This window comes from Phocoena sinus, chromosome 1, assembly GCF_008692025.1.
Source record: "Phocoena sinus isolate mPhoSin1 chromosome 1, mPhoSin1.pri, whole genome shotgun sequence".
Lineage (NCBI taxonomy): Eukaryota > Metazoa > Chordata > Mammalia > Artiodactyla > Phocoenidae > Phocoena > Phocoena sinus.
Window position 1 is genome coordinate 171065755 of NC_045763.1, and position 17606 is coordinate 171083360.

The 17606-nt window shown below is 35.2% G+C and overlaps 1 protein-coding gene across 1 annotated transcript in view; it reads left to right on the forward strand.

Annotated features, from left to right (window-relative positions):
- USH2A (usherin) overlaps nt 1-17606 on the forward strand; it is an 815986-nt gene that overhangs the window by 47002 nt on the left and 751378 nt on the right. Inside the window, 1 exon segment of the mRNA XM_032639255.1 lies at nt 6415-6547. Within this exon segment, the coding sequence (XP_032495146.1) occupies nt 6415-6547 (133 nt within the window).

Here is a 17606-nt window from a genome sequence, read left to right on the forward strand (position 1 = left end):
ATAATTAAGAGCGTAGAACATTGTGATCATCTCTGTACCAAATGTGAAATTGTGCATGAAATGTTCCTAGACAGTATCTACAGAAAATGGGCTGGCTCTATTCCCATTCCCTAGGAAATCAATAGTAAATCAAACCATTGGCAGATTTCTCTATTTTATATATATGTGTGTGTGTGTGTGTGTGTGTGTGTGTGTGTGTATGTGTGTGTCTGTGTAAATTAATAGCTTTTTTTTGAAGTGAAGAGAGTGATTTAATAGTTTCGGAAGAAGTGGCCATGAGGGTTTTACATCTACTCAAGATAGGACAAAGAAAACTACTTAGATTCCTATGTTAAATTTCTAGAGATTAATTAAGTTGGAGGCTTGTTCTTAGGAGGTTGCAGTATATGGAGAGAGAACTTTAATGGATATCAAGGGTGAGTAGTAAATCCAAAGCATCATACTTAGGGTGAAAATGTAGTACACTTAGGCATGGATCACTTCCAGGGCCTGGCTTGTCTGAGTTACTCAGAGAGGAAAAAACAAAAGTCTGTATGTAGGCGACAGGGGTCTGGTGGGGAGGGGGTGGGGGGATGAACGGGGCAGGGAGGAAGGGAGAAGGGGCCAGGGAGAGGAGTGTTGAAATGAAATGTATGAGCTCATGGGAAGTGAAAAAAAGAAACAAAAACAAGCAAGAAAATCTTGAGGAATATTGCTGTGTCTGAAGTCATTTCCCTGTAGCCATCTTTCATACAAAGAGAATGAGATGTAAGATGTTATCAGTAAATCAGACCAGTAGTGGGAACGCAGGCACATTGCAAGTACTTGTGGGCAACTCATGTGGTTAATTTCTACCAAACCAACCTTCCATGAACAGTTACCTAACTCTTTTTTTCATGTTGTTTGTATAAACATAGCATAGAAAATATTTAATAGACTGGCGTATTTATTCATAATTATATGATTCCATAAAAAAACATGTTAGTAAATAAGGTCACTTTACAAAGGTGAAGAATCCCTGTACGATGTATTTTATCTGTTAGAAAATGGTGCCTTTTCTTATTGCTTACAGTTGCAGAAGAGTGCAGATTGTGTTGGTGGTTTTGTTTTTGGAGTATCTATCAGTCAGTCAATCAATTAGTATTTATTGAGCTTCTGCCCAGCATGTAGGGCATGCTCATCAAATTTGCAAATGACACAAATCTTGGAGGATGTTAAATACATTGAGTGACAGACATAGCATCCAAAAAGATTTTGACAGCCTGGAGCAATGGGCTGAATCTAACAAGATGAAATATAATGTGGATAAATATAAATTCCTGTCCTTTGGTCCAAAAAACTAACTGCCTATGTATAGGATGGAGTAGATATGCTTTAACAGTGATGTAAGTTAAAAAAAAAAAAAAGACTTAGTGTCTTAGTGACTAGTCAGCTCAACTTAATTTGTCAGTTTTAGTTGTATGATGTCATGAAATCTAGCATGCAGTTTTGGATTATATTAAGGTGATAATCTTATTTCAGTTTGGCGGGAGACCACATGTAGAGATTGTAGTATTTCTGGAGCCACATTTTAAGAAGAGAGAGACCCAGAACCATGTCATATTTAGAACACCACAGAAACTAAACACGTTTATCTGGAAGAAGACTTAGGAGAAAAATGATATGTGTGGACTCTCGTGTGGAAAAGGGATTGGATTTTTTGCACGTGGTCTCAATAATTAGAGCTGGGGCCTACAAATTGAAGTTATAAGGAGATATCTTTCAGTTCAATCATTTATAATAGTAAAAGCTGTTCAAAGAAGAAAGGGTTCCCAAAGTCTGCAGAAGCAGAATACTGGAGTAGGTAAACCTCAGTGCCCTCATTTTGGGGATAGTAACACGGTAGAGGGGCAATCTGAGAGCCCAGTGAGATACTATAAGTAAAGCACTCAGCGCACTGCCTGGCAAATGGCAAGTGATTATATAGCTCCTTGGAGTTGTTACTCTTCTTATTATGGGAGGTGTTGATACAAAGCCTGAATCATCGCTGTGTTGAGTTAAAGTCAAGAAACTCAATGGGTGGGTCTGATACACTAGATGGTGGTTATTTCTAAATGCTCTCTGGGTGCAATCTCTGAAACCAGTTGTTCTTCTATGTGACTTTGAAGAGTGTAACCTTTTTTTAAAAAAAATTCTCTGTGATTCCATTTCATTACTTGCAGATAATGCCAAACCTGCCTTGGGCTGTTGTAAGGATAAAAAAATGAATATATATATAATTTAGAACAATGCTTGACATGCTAGTTTTTCAATAAATGAGAGCACTTTTATAATGCTGAAGTATTCAACAAAGGATCGTTGTAGGATACAGGACTTGAGATATATGTTTTGAAAAATATTAAAAATTTAGGTAAATGAAAAGCAGTAGCAAGGTTATTCCCATATGGAAATAGCTTGAATAAAACATGGAGATGGAATTAAGCATTGTGGGATCATCAGACAGTAAAGAAACCTCACCAGTTAGGTGAGGTTGGCTACTGGTGACCAGTTAGAAATTAAAGTGGATGGAATGAGTGAGGGAAAACCTCGGAAGACCTTTGGTTTGGGACGGTAAGCAGAGTGGCATTCCACATGCTTTCAGGTAGGGGATGAAACATACATGTGATATTTAAAAATAACCTTATGAAGTTTTCAGAATAAATTGCCTTCCTTATGCTTAAAAATTATAGATGGAATAGTTGAATCTTTTATGCAAATCCTTCTTTATCCTAGAAATAGAAATTCTATTTCAGGGCAATTTCTATTTCAGAAAGTCCAAAACACTTTCTCCTCCATAAAGTTTTCCCTTCAGATTCATATCACAGTGGTTTTCTTTTTTGTTTGAAATCCTTAGCATTCAGAATGTTTTTTGTATTTGTATCATCCATCATCATCTGAGAGTGAATCTGAATTCACGATCTGTTGCCAGGTCACTTTGTGTTAAATCTATGAAAAAGGTGTTTTTCAAAAGGCTTAAAATGATTTTGTTTTAAAATGAGACCCATCACATTAATGAAACTGATATTCTTGGGAGGCTTATAAGTTGCTTCTAGGAAGACAAGTCCCACAGAGAAGGTCCAAAAGTAGTTTATACACCACACATTCATGGATGAAGGTGTAACTTCTCAAAGCAACTCCGTAAAAAAAAAGACAACACCGCATTAACTGCACGAAGATTCAGTACCTAAGTAAAAAACAACCGTCATCATTTGTAGTGACTCAGACACTATTTAGTACGCTAAAATTACCCTGTTGTTTCATACATACAAGCTCCTTGAGAAAAAGTACAGTGATTTTATTTTCTTGGTGTAACTCATAGTGCCGCTGTGGGCGCTGGGTTAATGCCGTATTGAATTAAATTTAAATTAGGAGGATATTGGCAACAGGAAAACTATAGAACTATTTCTCCAATGAGGAAGTCAGCATAGGTACTCTGCCTTTTTGTTTCCCAACCTGAATCAGCAGTTTCTTGTTTTCCTTTTTCTTTGTTGTTGTTCCTGGTGGTGGTGGCCTACAGGAGTAGCATAGCAACAGACATTTGGCGTTTCAGTGGAACAAGCGATTGTTGACAGTTACAAGGTGAACTTGGGTGTATGTTTTCCCTTGGTAGCTTCTCAGCAATTGTGTGACCTTCTGGAATTCTGAATTATGCTCCTCTCTAATCAGGCATGAGAATGGTTAGGAATTCTACCTTTTTAAGTCTACTACACTCTTGTGCTCAAAGGAACGAGTACAGCCTATCCCAGGGACACCAAATTTGGCTCCCCCAAACAATGGCTAAAATAACATTTGAAACCCTGAGAGAATGAAGGCTGGAGAATGACTTGCTCCCCTGTATCTTCTTTCCAAAATGTTTTTGGACGTCTTATGAAGGCATTTAAGGCTTTTTCTACAGCTGCTATTGGTTTTGCCAATTCATTCCTTCAAGCCACACCAATAAACACGTACAAACTCCTCTAATCCTCAGAGAGGTGGAGAAAAAGAGAGGTGGGAAGGGCACTGTAGGAGAAGGCTTTCTTTTCACAGGTGAGAAATTCTGTCGTATATATTCCTATTCCCCTAAATAACTGGCAAGGGGATTATCATGGTGAGCTACTGCAAAGAACCACCATCACGGTTACAGTTGCAGTGTGACGGGGCCCCAAACCTGAACTGCAAAGTAGCGTAGAGGATCCTGGAATATAAAACACGGTACAGAACACCAAAGAGGATTTAATCTTATTTATAAAAAGGTGGTTGCAGGGGGGTGTCACAAACAGGCGACAGTGACTCGGGATCATCATTAATCATGTTTTAAGGACCAGCAAAGTGAAAACATTCTTCCGGAATTCACTGCAGTGACACTGAATCCTTCTACTAAGCAAATATGTGATGAGTTGATAAAAAGAAAAGAAAAAAGAAAGAAAGGCCCTGAACTCTTGACTACAGATATAATACAGTGAATACAGAAAATCAAAAGCATGCTTTCTATCTGACTCAAAATAAAGGTGCACTTAAACTTGTAAAAGACAACATTTTTATTTGAATGATATGACAGAAGTGTCACAGGATGTTACCTGCTGTAAAGAAAGCCAAAGAATTATTACCTTTATTAGACCAGTGGCACCGAGCTTTAGCCATACATTTCTAACTTCTGTCCCTCTACAGAGACAATTTTCTTTTCTTAAATAAACTGTCATGCTAGTGTTAATATATTGTTGGCTCTCTCATGCTCTGAGAATACTGCTGATATAAAACATGTGTATGTTAGATTGGTAATAGTATCTTTAGTGTAGCTGACTAGAACAAATGTGTTTCCCTCATGGCTGTGCTAATGTGATAAAGGTAAATTGGCTGTTCATCAGCTTTTGGCCGGGTAAAGACAGTAGAGATGGAGCCACATTCTTTTTTATGCATTAATACCGTCGAGAACTTCTCACGAGTTATATTTCATGTGCCTGCATGTTGCGCAAAGATGTTGTAAAACATGAGATAATGCTACAAATAACAAAGCAGAAAAGCCTGTATCTTTTATAATGATAACAGTCAAACACCAAATGACAGTAACAGGTTGTAAAAAATGGGATGCAAAAAAAACCCACAGTGACAGTGTATATCCAGGTCTGTGAGGAGCTAGTGTGTGATTTTAGGTCTTTATGTTAAAGCTTTGTTTTATAATTAAGTAAAATGCAACACAGGGTCAGTGAGTTTAGGAAAGAACATGAAAGCAGGTTTTAAATGAAAGCAGGTTGGGTAGAGTGGATAAAAGCCATATTGAATAAGTTTTTCAATAAATTATGATGCTAATTTCTAGGTGTGTGTGTGTGTGTATGCTTTTTTTTTGTTTTGAGAAGCAGTTTGAAAGGAGTTCACTCGTATGATTTAAATATATCAGAGGCTGGTTATTTTTGTCAATTTTTGTAAGGCTATTTTAATAAAATTTCATTTTGAATGCTATGATTTGATATTTTTAAATGAAAATGTTAGCATCTGACCTTCAACTACAAGGCATTAAATTTCTCAGTGAAGTAATCTGCATAAAAGTTTGATTGAATTGACTGTTCAGGGATCAACACAGACAAAAATTTCATAACTTTTTACGGTGTAATCCAGGGGTGGTCAGACTACACTCACGGGACAAATCTGGCTGGTTACCTGTTTTTATAAAAGTTTTGCTGGAACACATCCGTGCCCATTCACATACATGTTGTCTCTGGCTGCTTTCCTATTACAGCAGAGTTGAGCAGTTGTGACCTGGACCGTTTGGACCACAAAACCAAATCACTTGGCAAACAAATAAAAAATATTTTTTCTCTGGCTGTTTACCGAAAAAGTTTGTTTACCCCTGATGTAGAGCATTGTTAGGTTGCCTGATGAATTAGCCTGGAACACGATTGTCAGTTTTTTACGTTATTCTGTATTAGAGAAGTATAGATGAAAATTACCGACTAGATACCATCACCTAAGAAAGTAAATGTTTACAAGGAGCCTTTTGTACTAGCAACCTAAATTGAATTATATCCATATGTAATGTATTTTTGGTATATCTGGTTTTGAATATTTTTGCCCTTTGTGTTCATTTGTTTGTTTCCAAATATGACTGTAACAAATCTAACTAGTAGCTAAAGAAACAACATGTCTCCAAAAACACTTATAAAGGCATGACAGTCAGAGTTGTTAAATATATGGGACAAACAGTTATGCATACCCGTGAATACCCTGGTAGACATGACCCCAGCACAAAACTATAACATATAGGTTTATATCTAGATATACAAACACAAGACATATTATTGAGCCACTAAAATAAAATTCCAGTCTTTCCAGCTGAGGGAAGTGGAGAAGTAGGAAATTAACTTGAGAAAGCCTGCTGAAGTGTAGTTATTATAAAATAAAAGGTTATGCAATCAAAATAATAACGGTGATAATTTCTTACAGGTACATCAGACAAAAATCAGTTTCTTCGTCAATGGTTTGGAAGAGGATAATACAGCTTTTGATGCAAGAACTCTAAGTGGTTCAATTACAGATTTTGCCTCTGGTACTATGCAAATAGGACAGAGCTTAAATGGTAAGAGTCCGACTTCAGAAAATTATTTATTTTATCCAATTACACTGTTTCTTAAAAATTGTGTCAAAAATAATATTTTAAAATACCCAGGTGTCATTGTTTCCTAGCGCTGCTGTAACAGCTTAATTAAGCTGGGTGGCAGCTTAATTAAGCAGATTTCGTCCTCTGGTGGTTCTGGAGGGTAGAAGTCTGAAATCAAGGATTCAGCATTGGTTTCTTCTGCAGGTTCTGAGGGGAGAATTCATTCCATGCCTCTCTCTTTCTGGTGGCTTCTGGCGATACTTAGTGTTTCTTGACTTGTAGCTGTATAACTTCAATCTTTGCTTCCATCTTCACCTGGCCTTTTCCCCTTCTCTTTTCAGGACACTTGTGACCAGATTTAGGACCCACCCTAACCCAGTATTGTCTTGTCTCAAGATCCTTAATTACATCAGCAAAGACCCTTTTTCCAAATAAACTCACAGTTGCAGGTTGCAGGTAGTCTTATCTTTTGGAGGCCATTATTCAACCCACTATATCAGGGAATCTTTAAAATTAGAATGTCTCTATCGTTTATTTTTAAAGTAAGAATACTATGTAATAAACTATATATATATATTTTTTTTTTTTTTTTTTTTTTTTTTTATGCGTTACGCGGGCCTCTCACTGTTGTGGCCTCTCCCGTTGCGGAGGACAGGCTCCGGACGCGCAGGCTCAGCGGCCATGGCTCACGGGCCCAGCCGCTCCGCGGCATGTGGGATCCTCCCAGACCGGGGCACGAACCCGTGTCCCCTGCATCGGCAGGCGGACTCTCAACCACTGCGCCACCAGGGAAGCCCTATTTTTTAAATTTATTTTTTATTGAAGTAAAGTTGAATTACAATGTTGTGTTAATTTCTACTGTATAGCAAAGTGACTCAGTTACACACATATATATACATACTTTTTTATATATTCTTTTCCATTATGGTTTATCACAGGATATTGAATATAGTTCCCTGTGCTCTACAGTAGGACCTTGTTGTTTATCCATTCTATATATACCAGTTTGCATCTGCTAGTCCCAAACTCCCACTCCTACCCTCTCCCACTCCCCTCCCCCTTGGCAACCACCAGTCTATTCTCTATGTCCGTGGTTTTGCTTCCATTTCATAGATAGGTTCATTTGTGTCATATTTTAGATTCCACATACAAGTGATATATGGTATTTGTCTTTCTCTTTCTGACTTCACTTAGTTTGATAATCTCTAGTTGCATCCATGTTGCTGCAAATGGCATTATTTTGTTCTTTTTTATGGCTGAGTAGTATTCCATTGTTTATATGTACCACATCTTTATCCATTCATCTATTGATGGACATCTAGGCTATTTCCATGTCTTGGCTATTGTGAATAGTGCTGCTATGAACATAAGGGTGGATGTATCTTTTTGAATTATAATCTTGTCTGGATATATGCCCAGGGGTGGGATCGTTGGATCATATGGTAATTCTATTTTTAGTTTTCTGAGGAACCTCCATACTGTTTTCCACAGTGGCTGCACCAACTTCCATTCCCACCAGCAGTGTAGGAGGGTTTCCTTTTCTCCACACTCTCTCCAGCATTTGTTATCTGTAGACTTTTTAATGGTGGTCATTCTGACCATTGTGAGGTGGGACCTCATTGTAGTTTTGATTTGCTTTTCTCTAATAATTAGCAATGTTGAGCATCTTTTCGTGTGCCTCCTGGCCACCTGTATTTCTTCTTAAACTGTATTTTCTTTCTCTTTTTTTTCAGGTTTGTATTTTATTGTATGGCTATTGTTAAAGTAGGACTTAGAGTATTAGACAGAAACTGGAAAATAATAGTCAACATGGAATAAACTGGATTAATGGTGTTCATATCTTCCCACCCTAAAAATGGGCCATGTAGATTAAGAAGATAATATGCATCACATCCTGAAAAGAGCAGAAGTTGTATTTAGACTTCTCTTGAAATAACTATCACAGTGGTCGATAAAATTGTCTACACTTTAAAATGGGAATGTGAATTATATTATTAAAAAATGCTCATTATAAGAAAATCCATACAACACAGAACTCTATAAAATAGGAAGCATTTTCCTTTTTTGACCTTCATCGATAGATATAGTTAACTTTGTTATACCCTTCCATCATTTTTGTACATATAGCTAGAGATATGGTTATAAATATAATAATTTTCCAAAAATGAAATTGTCATACATATGCTTTCTCTGAGCCCTCTAAAAATAAATACTTCCGCTCCAAATGTTATGAGGAACATATCAGTATGCCTTCTCATTTAAAATGGCTGCATTGTGCACAATTGTATAGCTGTAACCAAAACTTTTTAAACAAGATTGTATTGATGAGCATTTAGGTTATTTCTACTATTTCAATATTATTAGCAGTTATTTGATAGAAAACACTAAATATATATATCCATATATTATATGTGTGTCTATAGCTCTCATGCCTATACGCATATACATATATATGTGTTTGAACAATTGCCTGTGCAGTTCCCTAAGACCTTTTACTTTGGCGTCAATTTCCCTGATTTCAAATCCCGTCTCTCTACTTACTAGCCCTGTGACCTGGAATAACTTTTTAATGGCTCTAAACTGTAGTTACGTCCAATTTAAAATCTTGATGATGATGATATTACAGTCCCATTGTGAGGATCAAATGAGGCTATGTCATAAAAAGCACTACTGTTTTTCCAGCATCTGGTACCTAGTAGTTGCTTCATATTTGTGGAATGAATGAATACTGTACCTTGTATATACGAACTCATATTGATATGTAATACTATGATTAGTATTATAATTATTTCCCTAACATGAATCAATAGAAGTTAAATAGGTTTAAATATATGGTCATTTTAAAATTTTAATACATCTGAGATTGATTACCCTAAAGCTTAACAACAGATAATCTCCAGAAAGGTTGTGAAAATTTACAACCTCACTTAAAAATACAGGTAAGTATCTGCCTCCTTAAACAGTAACTGACCTTACAAATTATCCTTGTTTTTTTTTTCACTTTTGTCATTCCTCTCATTGAAAAATGTTTTTGTACACTGCCTTAGAATTATTTGGCCATTAGTGAGGTTCACTGGCTTTCCACATATGTCTTGATAATTTGCATTTCATTTGTTAATTCCTCATACATGTTGTGTGTCTATATAGTCTGGAATTTCTTACTTGTAAAAGCTCATTAATGCTAAGAATATTATGTTACACACGGTTTCGTTAGTTTTTAGATAGTCTGATAACTTTGCGTTATAGAAATTTAAAAATATTGTAAGTTTTTAATAAAGGCAAAGCATGCATGTAACATAATGCATAAATATTAAGGGGGTACAGCTTTATAAAATTTTAATCCTATGTAATTCTCATCCAGAATGAGATCATCGAACATTTCTTGTATTAAAGACTCCTAGTGAATACCGACTCTAAAGGGAAACAAGAATAGTGTTAGTAAGGACCTCTATTGGCATAGATTAGTGTTGCCTATCCTTGAATTCTCATGTAAATTAAATCATGCAGTAGGTACTCTTTTGTGTCTAATTCCTTTTCTAAGCACTATGCCTGTAAGATTTATCTATATTGTGTGTTGCTATTTCTTTAAGCTTTAGGAAATACTTCTTTACTTTTTCAAAGTGGGTATTCTACCCAAAGATATTTGAGAATTTCGGCGATCCATGTCCTACCAACACTGAGTATTGTCATATGTTATTGTTGTTTGCCATTCTGGTGGCTGTATGGTACATTTCTTGATGATTTATGATGTTGAGAACATTTTCACGTGCTTCTTGGTCATGGCTATGCTCTTCTGTGAAATACCTATTTACGTTTTTGCCTATTTTTAGTTGGATAGTTTGTCTTTTTATTGCTTACAGGAGCTCTTCAGTATTTTGAATATGAGTTCTTTGACAGATACATGGACTTCAAATATCACCTTCTGGGTTATGGCGTATACTATCATTTTCCTTTGATCAACAGATATTCTTAATTTTAGTGAAGTCCAGTTTACTAACTTTTCTTTCAAACTTAATACTTTTCATGTCCTGTTTAGAATATCTTTGCAAATCCTGAAAGAATAAAGTGTAGGAGAACACCATGAAGACCATAAAGATGTTCCCTTACACTTAATCATTTTCATCACTTCTCTACTACTTTGCAGTGGTAACTTTTTCACAAATTATGTATCTGTTATGTGAAGATGGGTTTGTTCCTGAGCTCACTGTTTTGTTTCAATGGCATGTTTGCCCATACTTATCATTAAAGCATTTAGTTTTCATTATTGTAGCTTCATAAAAGTCTTAATATTTAGAAATATTTAATTTCTCCAACTTTTTTTTTCTTTCAAGATTGTCTTGGCTATTATATGAATTCTAGAAGGAGATTTTCATTTTTCATAAAATTTTGAGGGAATTTAAATCCTTAACTCAATTTTGGGAGAATAGACAGCTATAGAATATCAAGTCTTCCAATCCATGAACATCATATACTCCTTACTTTCTCCCAGCAATGTTTTTAGTTTTCTGTATAGCATCTCATTCATATTTGTAAGACTTAGTCCTGTGTATCTGTTGGTCCTTTTATTCATGTAATTTTACTTCAATTGTTTTGGAACTTTATTCTCTAATTTTCTTTCTGTTATATAAAATGCCATCAATTTTTATATTGACCTTAAGTCCAATGACCTTGCTAAATTTTAATTCTTATAGTTATACAGTCCTATCATATATACATAGTAGGCACTCAAATCTTTTCAGATGTTTGCAATAAAGGAATAAGTAGTCATGGCTTTGGAGTTGTCACATAGATATTTATGGGTGCTGTTATTAATAATTTTGAAACAATGTAAAATTTTAATTTCCCCCCATGACCTGAGTTATCTAGTTTAAAGAAAAAAGTTTATATTTTTAATTTTCAAAAAACATTCTAAAATACTGTGGTTAAATTTCCAGGCTCTGGGGTCAGATAAATTTAGGGTTGAATTCAATTTAGTTGTGTATTTTTGGTCAAAATATGTATCCCTTTTAAGTCTTAGGTTTCTAATCTATTAAATAATGTTTTAATAAATGATTCATGGGAAAATTATAAGAATTATATGAGACTGTGTATGTGTAGTATGTACTGCTTGTCATATTGTAAATGTTAATAAGTGACAACTATTATTAACCTCTTTGAACATCTATTTTCTTCTTGTGAAGCAGAGATAACAATTACTTTCCATAGAATTGTTGAGAGATCCAAAGAAACATGACTCTATTATTTTAATTTGTATATTCTTTTAGATCAAGCTAAACTTACGTGAAGAAGTAATATTTTAAGGAACCAATATATTTAGAAGCTTGGTTTGAGTAATTAGTATATTGAAAAATTTTTAAAGTACTCTGCCTGCAGAAATTCTTAATAACACATTACATCTTGTGAGCCTTATTTCAATATTTACCTCCCATTAGCACTTCTAAAAGTGTTTTATTGCCCCAAATGTTGCTCAGAGTAGTAGACAGTGCCATAAATTTGTCCACTCTGCACTGTGGGGTTGAAATGATTTGCTCCTATTCTATTTCAGTATAATAAATGTTGAATTAATGCTTCCAAAGGACTGTGTGGACTGAAAATGATATTTGTTTTTAAACTGCAAAAAAGTTGATTCAACTTCTGATTGGAAAACACATCATTGGAAAAGGGTTTATTTCCAATGTTACTTAGTTTTTATTACAGTTTTTCTCCTTAAGCTCTGAGCGTCGGAGAACTACAGGAGGAAAGAATATTTTAAAATAATTTTTATCTTTTTTCCCATCAATTTATAGGTACGGTTGTACCTACTGTATCTTTTCTCTAATTAGAGATGGCAGATAGACTGGCTCATTACTTCTGCCTAATGAGGCAGGCTCCATGCCACCTCTCTAATCAGAAAAGAGATAGGTACAGAATGTTCCCACGGACTTATTATAAATCATTTTCTTTCTCTCACTTGCTCCTTTTTGCAATAAAAAAAATTAAGTCCCTGTCCTCCATACTTTTGTCCACATCCAAGATGGTTTCATTCAGGAGAGGTAATTGTGCAAGAGATTACTGCGAGCTGAATTAAAGGTGCTCTCATGCAGCACCTGGCTGGCTGTCTCTGCTTTGGAACAGATACTACCTCAAACACGGGCATATCAAACGAAGGCCTTTAGGAAATCAAGATGGCTTTTCTTACTTCTCTGGTTAGGCTTAATTGGTTTCTTTGGTTCTGTACCCAGGAAGCAATGACTTTTCACATGAGTATTGGCCGCTAGAGAGCCTTTTCTTTGAGTCTCATTTCTAACTAGCATAACTTTCTAGAAAAATATGTTGCCAATGACACTTTCTGTTGCTGCAAGCCTTGTCTTTGCCTCACCTAGGAAATTAATCAGTGGACCAGATGAATGCTTTTTCCTGAGCCCTGTATCCGTACTAATGGGATATGTATACGTATAATGTGTACATATTAACGTGGTACTCTGATTTGCTTGGACTGATTTCTAAATATACAAATAGAAACACCTTAGGCCATCCATATCAACCAATATGTATCTGTTTCTTTTTAGAATATTTTCTTCCAGTTGTGTGTGTATTTCAGTGCCTCCAGTTGGGCGTAAAACCTAGAGGAGTTGTGGTAACAGACATGTAATTGTAAGCAATCTCTAACGTCACTGTGATAATGAACTATAATAGCCCTCCACATTGTGGATTTAAAAATACAAAATCATGTGAATCAAAACTTTCCCGAGCTACTTCTGAATTCATTTATCAACAGAATTCTAATTTCCTTTTAAATGTGGGCATCTCTACATGATGCATTTTAAAGTGTGTAGCACATTCTTAAGAAGGTAATTGGTCATTAAGAAATCAGTGGATGTTTGTTATGTAGCTGTGAAAGTGAAAATACAGGGAACAAAACGATAATCATCTGAAGCTGATGCCAGCTTCCCTTCCCTTCATGTTTTCTACCGTGTGTTGTATCTTAATTCACCTGCTTGTTCTTTCTGGAGTTGGAATACTTTTCTTTCTACTAGTGTCCCAAAGGTTAACATTTCTAACTTCAGCGAGGGTATAGAAAGTCAGCTTTCCTTTTAGTTTCGTTGAGATTATGCTTAAATTTTTCTGAGAGAATTTTTTGGGGGGGAATTAGATAAAAAGACAAGAAATAGAAAAGTATAGAAATGGATGGATTAAGACAGGTAAATGGAATGGAAGAAGAGTATAGGAACAAGGTATATAAAGGTATAGAGCAGTTTAATTAAAGATGAAATTGGTTTTCAGAGCATTGCAGAAGAGATATCTAGCAATGCTATCAGGACAAGTGGCCCACTATGGTACAAAAATAAAAAGATAATTTAAATGTGTACCTTACAACCATATTAACTAAAAACTGCAGATGAGTTAAAATTTATTAAAATGTGAAATGTGTAATCATGACGTAGTAGAGGACAGTAAAGGCAAATGTTTCCATAATCCTGGCATATTGAAAGATTTTTATTAGCATACCGTGGCCAGAAACACTAAAGGAAAAATATTGAAACATCTGACTAATAAAATGAGAATTTAAAATTCAAACAATGTTTATCATTTTGTACTCAGTTTGGCAAGGAATAAAAAGAGAGAATGCTAGTGTTGGAAAGAGTTTGTGATAACCTGGCAAGCTATGAAAAGTAAAAATGTGGAAGTTACATCATCCAAGTATTCTCCTTCCAGGGCCTATATCTCAAGAATACCATTAAACAAGGCCCTAAGTATGTACACAAAAATGTTCATTGCAGAATGACTTAAAGTGGCAAATAATTGGGACCAGTTAAAAACTTCAAAAGGGAATTGCTTAAACAGATGATAGTTTATACTTAACAATGAAAAAATGTGTACCATTAAGAGAAATAGAATGTCTGTTGGTAGAGACTTGGCAACAGGTTCATGATGTGTTATTACATGAGAAAAGCATGAGTGTGAGGTACACTATACTCTAACATGAGTTGAAGAAATACAAATCTTCACTGGATATTAAACTCATTGTACATAGAGATTATTGTTGTTATAATAATTAGTGCCTGAGAAACAAGGCATGAAATTTAGAGTCGGACAGTTTTTGGTTTGAATCTGGCTCTGCTTCTTAGAAGCCAATGACTTTGGCAAAGAATTGAGCTTCTCAATCCAATTTCCTCATTTGTTTCCTCATATGTAACATGTGTTTTAGATAGAGTTTTCAAAGCAAGTATAAAACTTATGAATAATGTATACTTAGTTCGTGTTTGGTACTCAATGAAACTTTGCTATTATAAATATTAATGTTATAATAATTTAGATATTAAGTTTATTGACTTTGTGAAAGTTAAATATTTAAAAATAATGGTCATGGACTACATTTAATTTTTTGGCTGAAAAGCAAAATTTTCTTAGAGCGAGGAAGAAAAAAATGTTCAATTTAGGGCAATGATGTACTAGATGTTTAAAACTGCTGTATTTTGTGTAGGAAGGTCCCATGAAATAATTTCTTTCTCTCTTCAAAGATTAGTCCTCTCTGGTACTCTTCATTGTTTCTTACAAATCCTGAATTATACCTGGTGTTATTTCTTTTTAGTCTGAAGAATTTCCTTTTTCATTGCTTATAATTCAGTCAGTGGGAAACAAATTCCCTCAGCTTTTATGAAAAATGTCTTTAATTTGTCTTTGCTTTTGAAAGATATTTTCACTGGCTGTAGAATTCTACATAGCTAATTGTAATTTTTTCCAGCACTTTAAAGATTGTTGTTTCATTGTCTACTTGCTTTCATTGTTTCTGGTGAGAAATCAGCCATCATTCATATCAGTGTTCCTTTGTAAGGTATATGCCATTTTTCTCTTGTTGCTTAAAATTTTCTCTTTTATGTTAATAGTTTAAGTTATGCCTGGATATAGTTTTCATAGTATTTATCCTGGTTGAGGTTTGCTCAGATTCTTGAATGTATAAGTTGAGGTTTTCACTACTTTTGGAAGTTCTGATGATTATCTCTTTAAACTTTTCTTGCTTTTCCTTTTTCTTTTCATTCCACATTCTTTCTCCTCTTACTCTGGGACTTTAATTACACTTATGTTAGAGCACAGATAGTATCTCACAGATCTTGAGCACAGTTTTTACTTGTTTGCTTGTTTTTGTTTTCCCTACTCTTTTTTTATTCTTAGTGTTTCTCTTTGGATACTTTCTATTGATTTGTCTTGATAGTCACTGATTATTTTCTCTCATGTATCTAGGCTGCCGTTAAGCTTATCTAGAAAATTCTTCATTTTTTAACAGCACACTTTTCATTTCCAGTATTTCCATTTGGCTCCTTTTTTAGGATCCATCTCTCTGCTCCTGTTTCCCCATCTTTTCACATGTATTGTCACCATTTCCACTAGATCTTTTAGTATTTTTACCATAGATATTTTCAAATCCCTATTTGATAATTCCAACATCCGGGCCATGTCTATTGACTATTTCCTTTTTTATGATGGGCCACATTTTCTTGCTGTTTCATGTGTCTTTAAATGTTTTTATTGTTTACCAGACATTTCGTATAAGGGGACAGAAGAGAGAGAAGTAAATAATAGTGACCAGAGAAAAGAGCACTGCTGGGTCTATCAAGCCTCTAGAGTATGTGTGTTAGTGGAGGGTCGGAGGATGGTGGGAGGATAACAGCATCAAACTGATTTGAAGTTGACCTGGATGTGAGCTTTATTTCAGTTTTAATATAATTTAGTTCACCACTGGTTTCAGATATTTGAGGCTAGAATCAGGATGGACTCAGACTCTGTGGTTGGTACTCTTTGGGATTTGTCATCCCAGCCTACGTGGGGCTGCTTTCTTCTTACTCTGTAACTGATTCTGCTACTTCTCACCTCTCTGTTAGGGTTGAGAGCAGATGTCAGTCTCAGTTCTCCTGTGAAAGGCTTGTTACTTTCTAGAATTTAATTTATTCGGATTTCTCTGTGTCCTCTACTTTCTGATGGGTTAAAAATGATTTTATAGCTTATCTGGCTTATTTTGATAGCAAAGTGATGGTCTCTTGCAACTTTCTACATCTGAAGCAGAAGTGAAAGTCCAACTATTATTGTAACACTTGATATAACATTTTCTTTCTTTGACCAACTCTGTACCTTAACTCTGCAGCTCTCTTGGTCCTTAACTATTGCTGGTCTCAGGTATTTTGGCCAAGGAAGGTACCTATTACTTAGCCCAAAAGATTATTTTAGTAGAATTCGAGAATTGACTTGATAGTTACACCTTCTCATTTTTCCTGGAGATTTTTGGCTTTTGTGGGCCTTAAGCTTATGTCTGTTTGTTTTTCAATTTTACATCAGTTATCTTTGGTTTGCCTGAAATCTATTCACTGCCAATATTTAAACCTGAAACATATTGAGGATTCTGAATTTTTGTTGTTAGACGATCTCAACTTGTGATCATGTGACTTCTACTGAGCAATATTTTTACTTTTTATTTCAGTGCCTCTTAGCAGTTCCCTTTGTCAAGCAGCAGTCTTTTCATCACTTCATCTAGCATATAAACTTCTTGCATTTCCTTTTTCTGTCTGATATACACTTGTATTTATCACCTTGTACTCTCTGGTACCCTGAATCAGGTCATCTTTCAACCTCTCTGGGACCTTCAATCAATTGATCTGAACAACTTTTCACTGTTCCCCACTCCCTTGATGTGTATTATTCCCTTGTTAGTCAGCTTAAGTTTCATGGTCAAATACTATAATCACTTTCTTACACACACCGTGACTCTCCTGCCTTTTTTTTTTTTTTTTTTTTTCACTTTCTAGTATTATCTTGGCAACACCACAGTACTGGTTAAATGTACCCAATCAGGATGCCTGGTCTCCCTTAAGTTTATGATCATAAACCTCATATGTGCCCTGGATACTGCCCTGCAATCATTCCATATTTCTCTCGTCCGTGCAGTTTCCCCGTCTTATGACAACTATATACATAATTTGTTCTCTTCTCAAACTTACTCCTTATCCTCTAAGTTGATATTACCTCCTCTTTCACTATGAAAATGAAAAAAAAATCATAAAAGAAT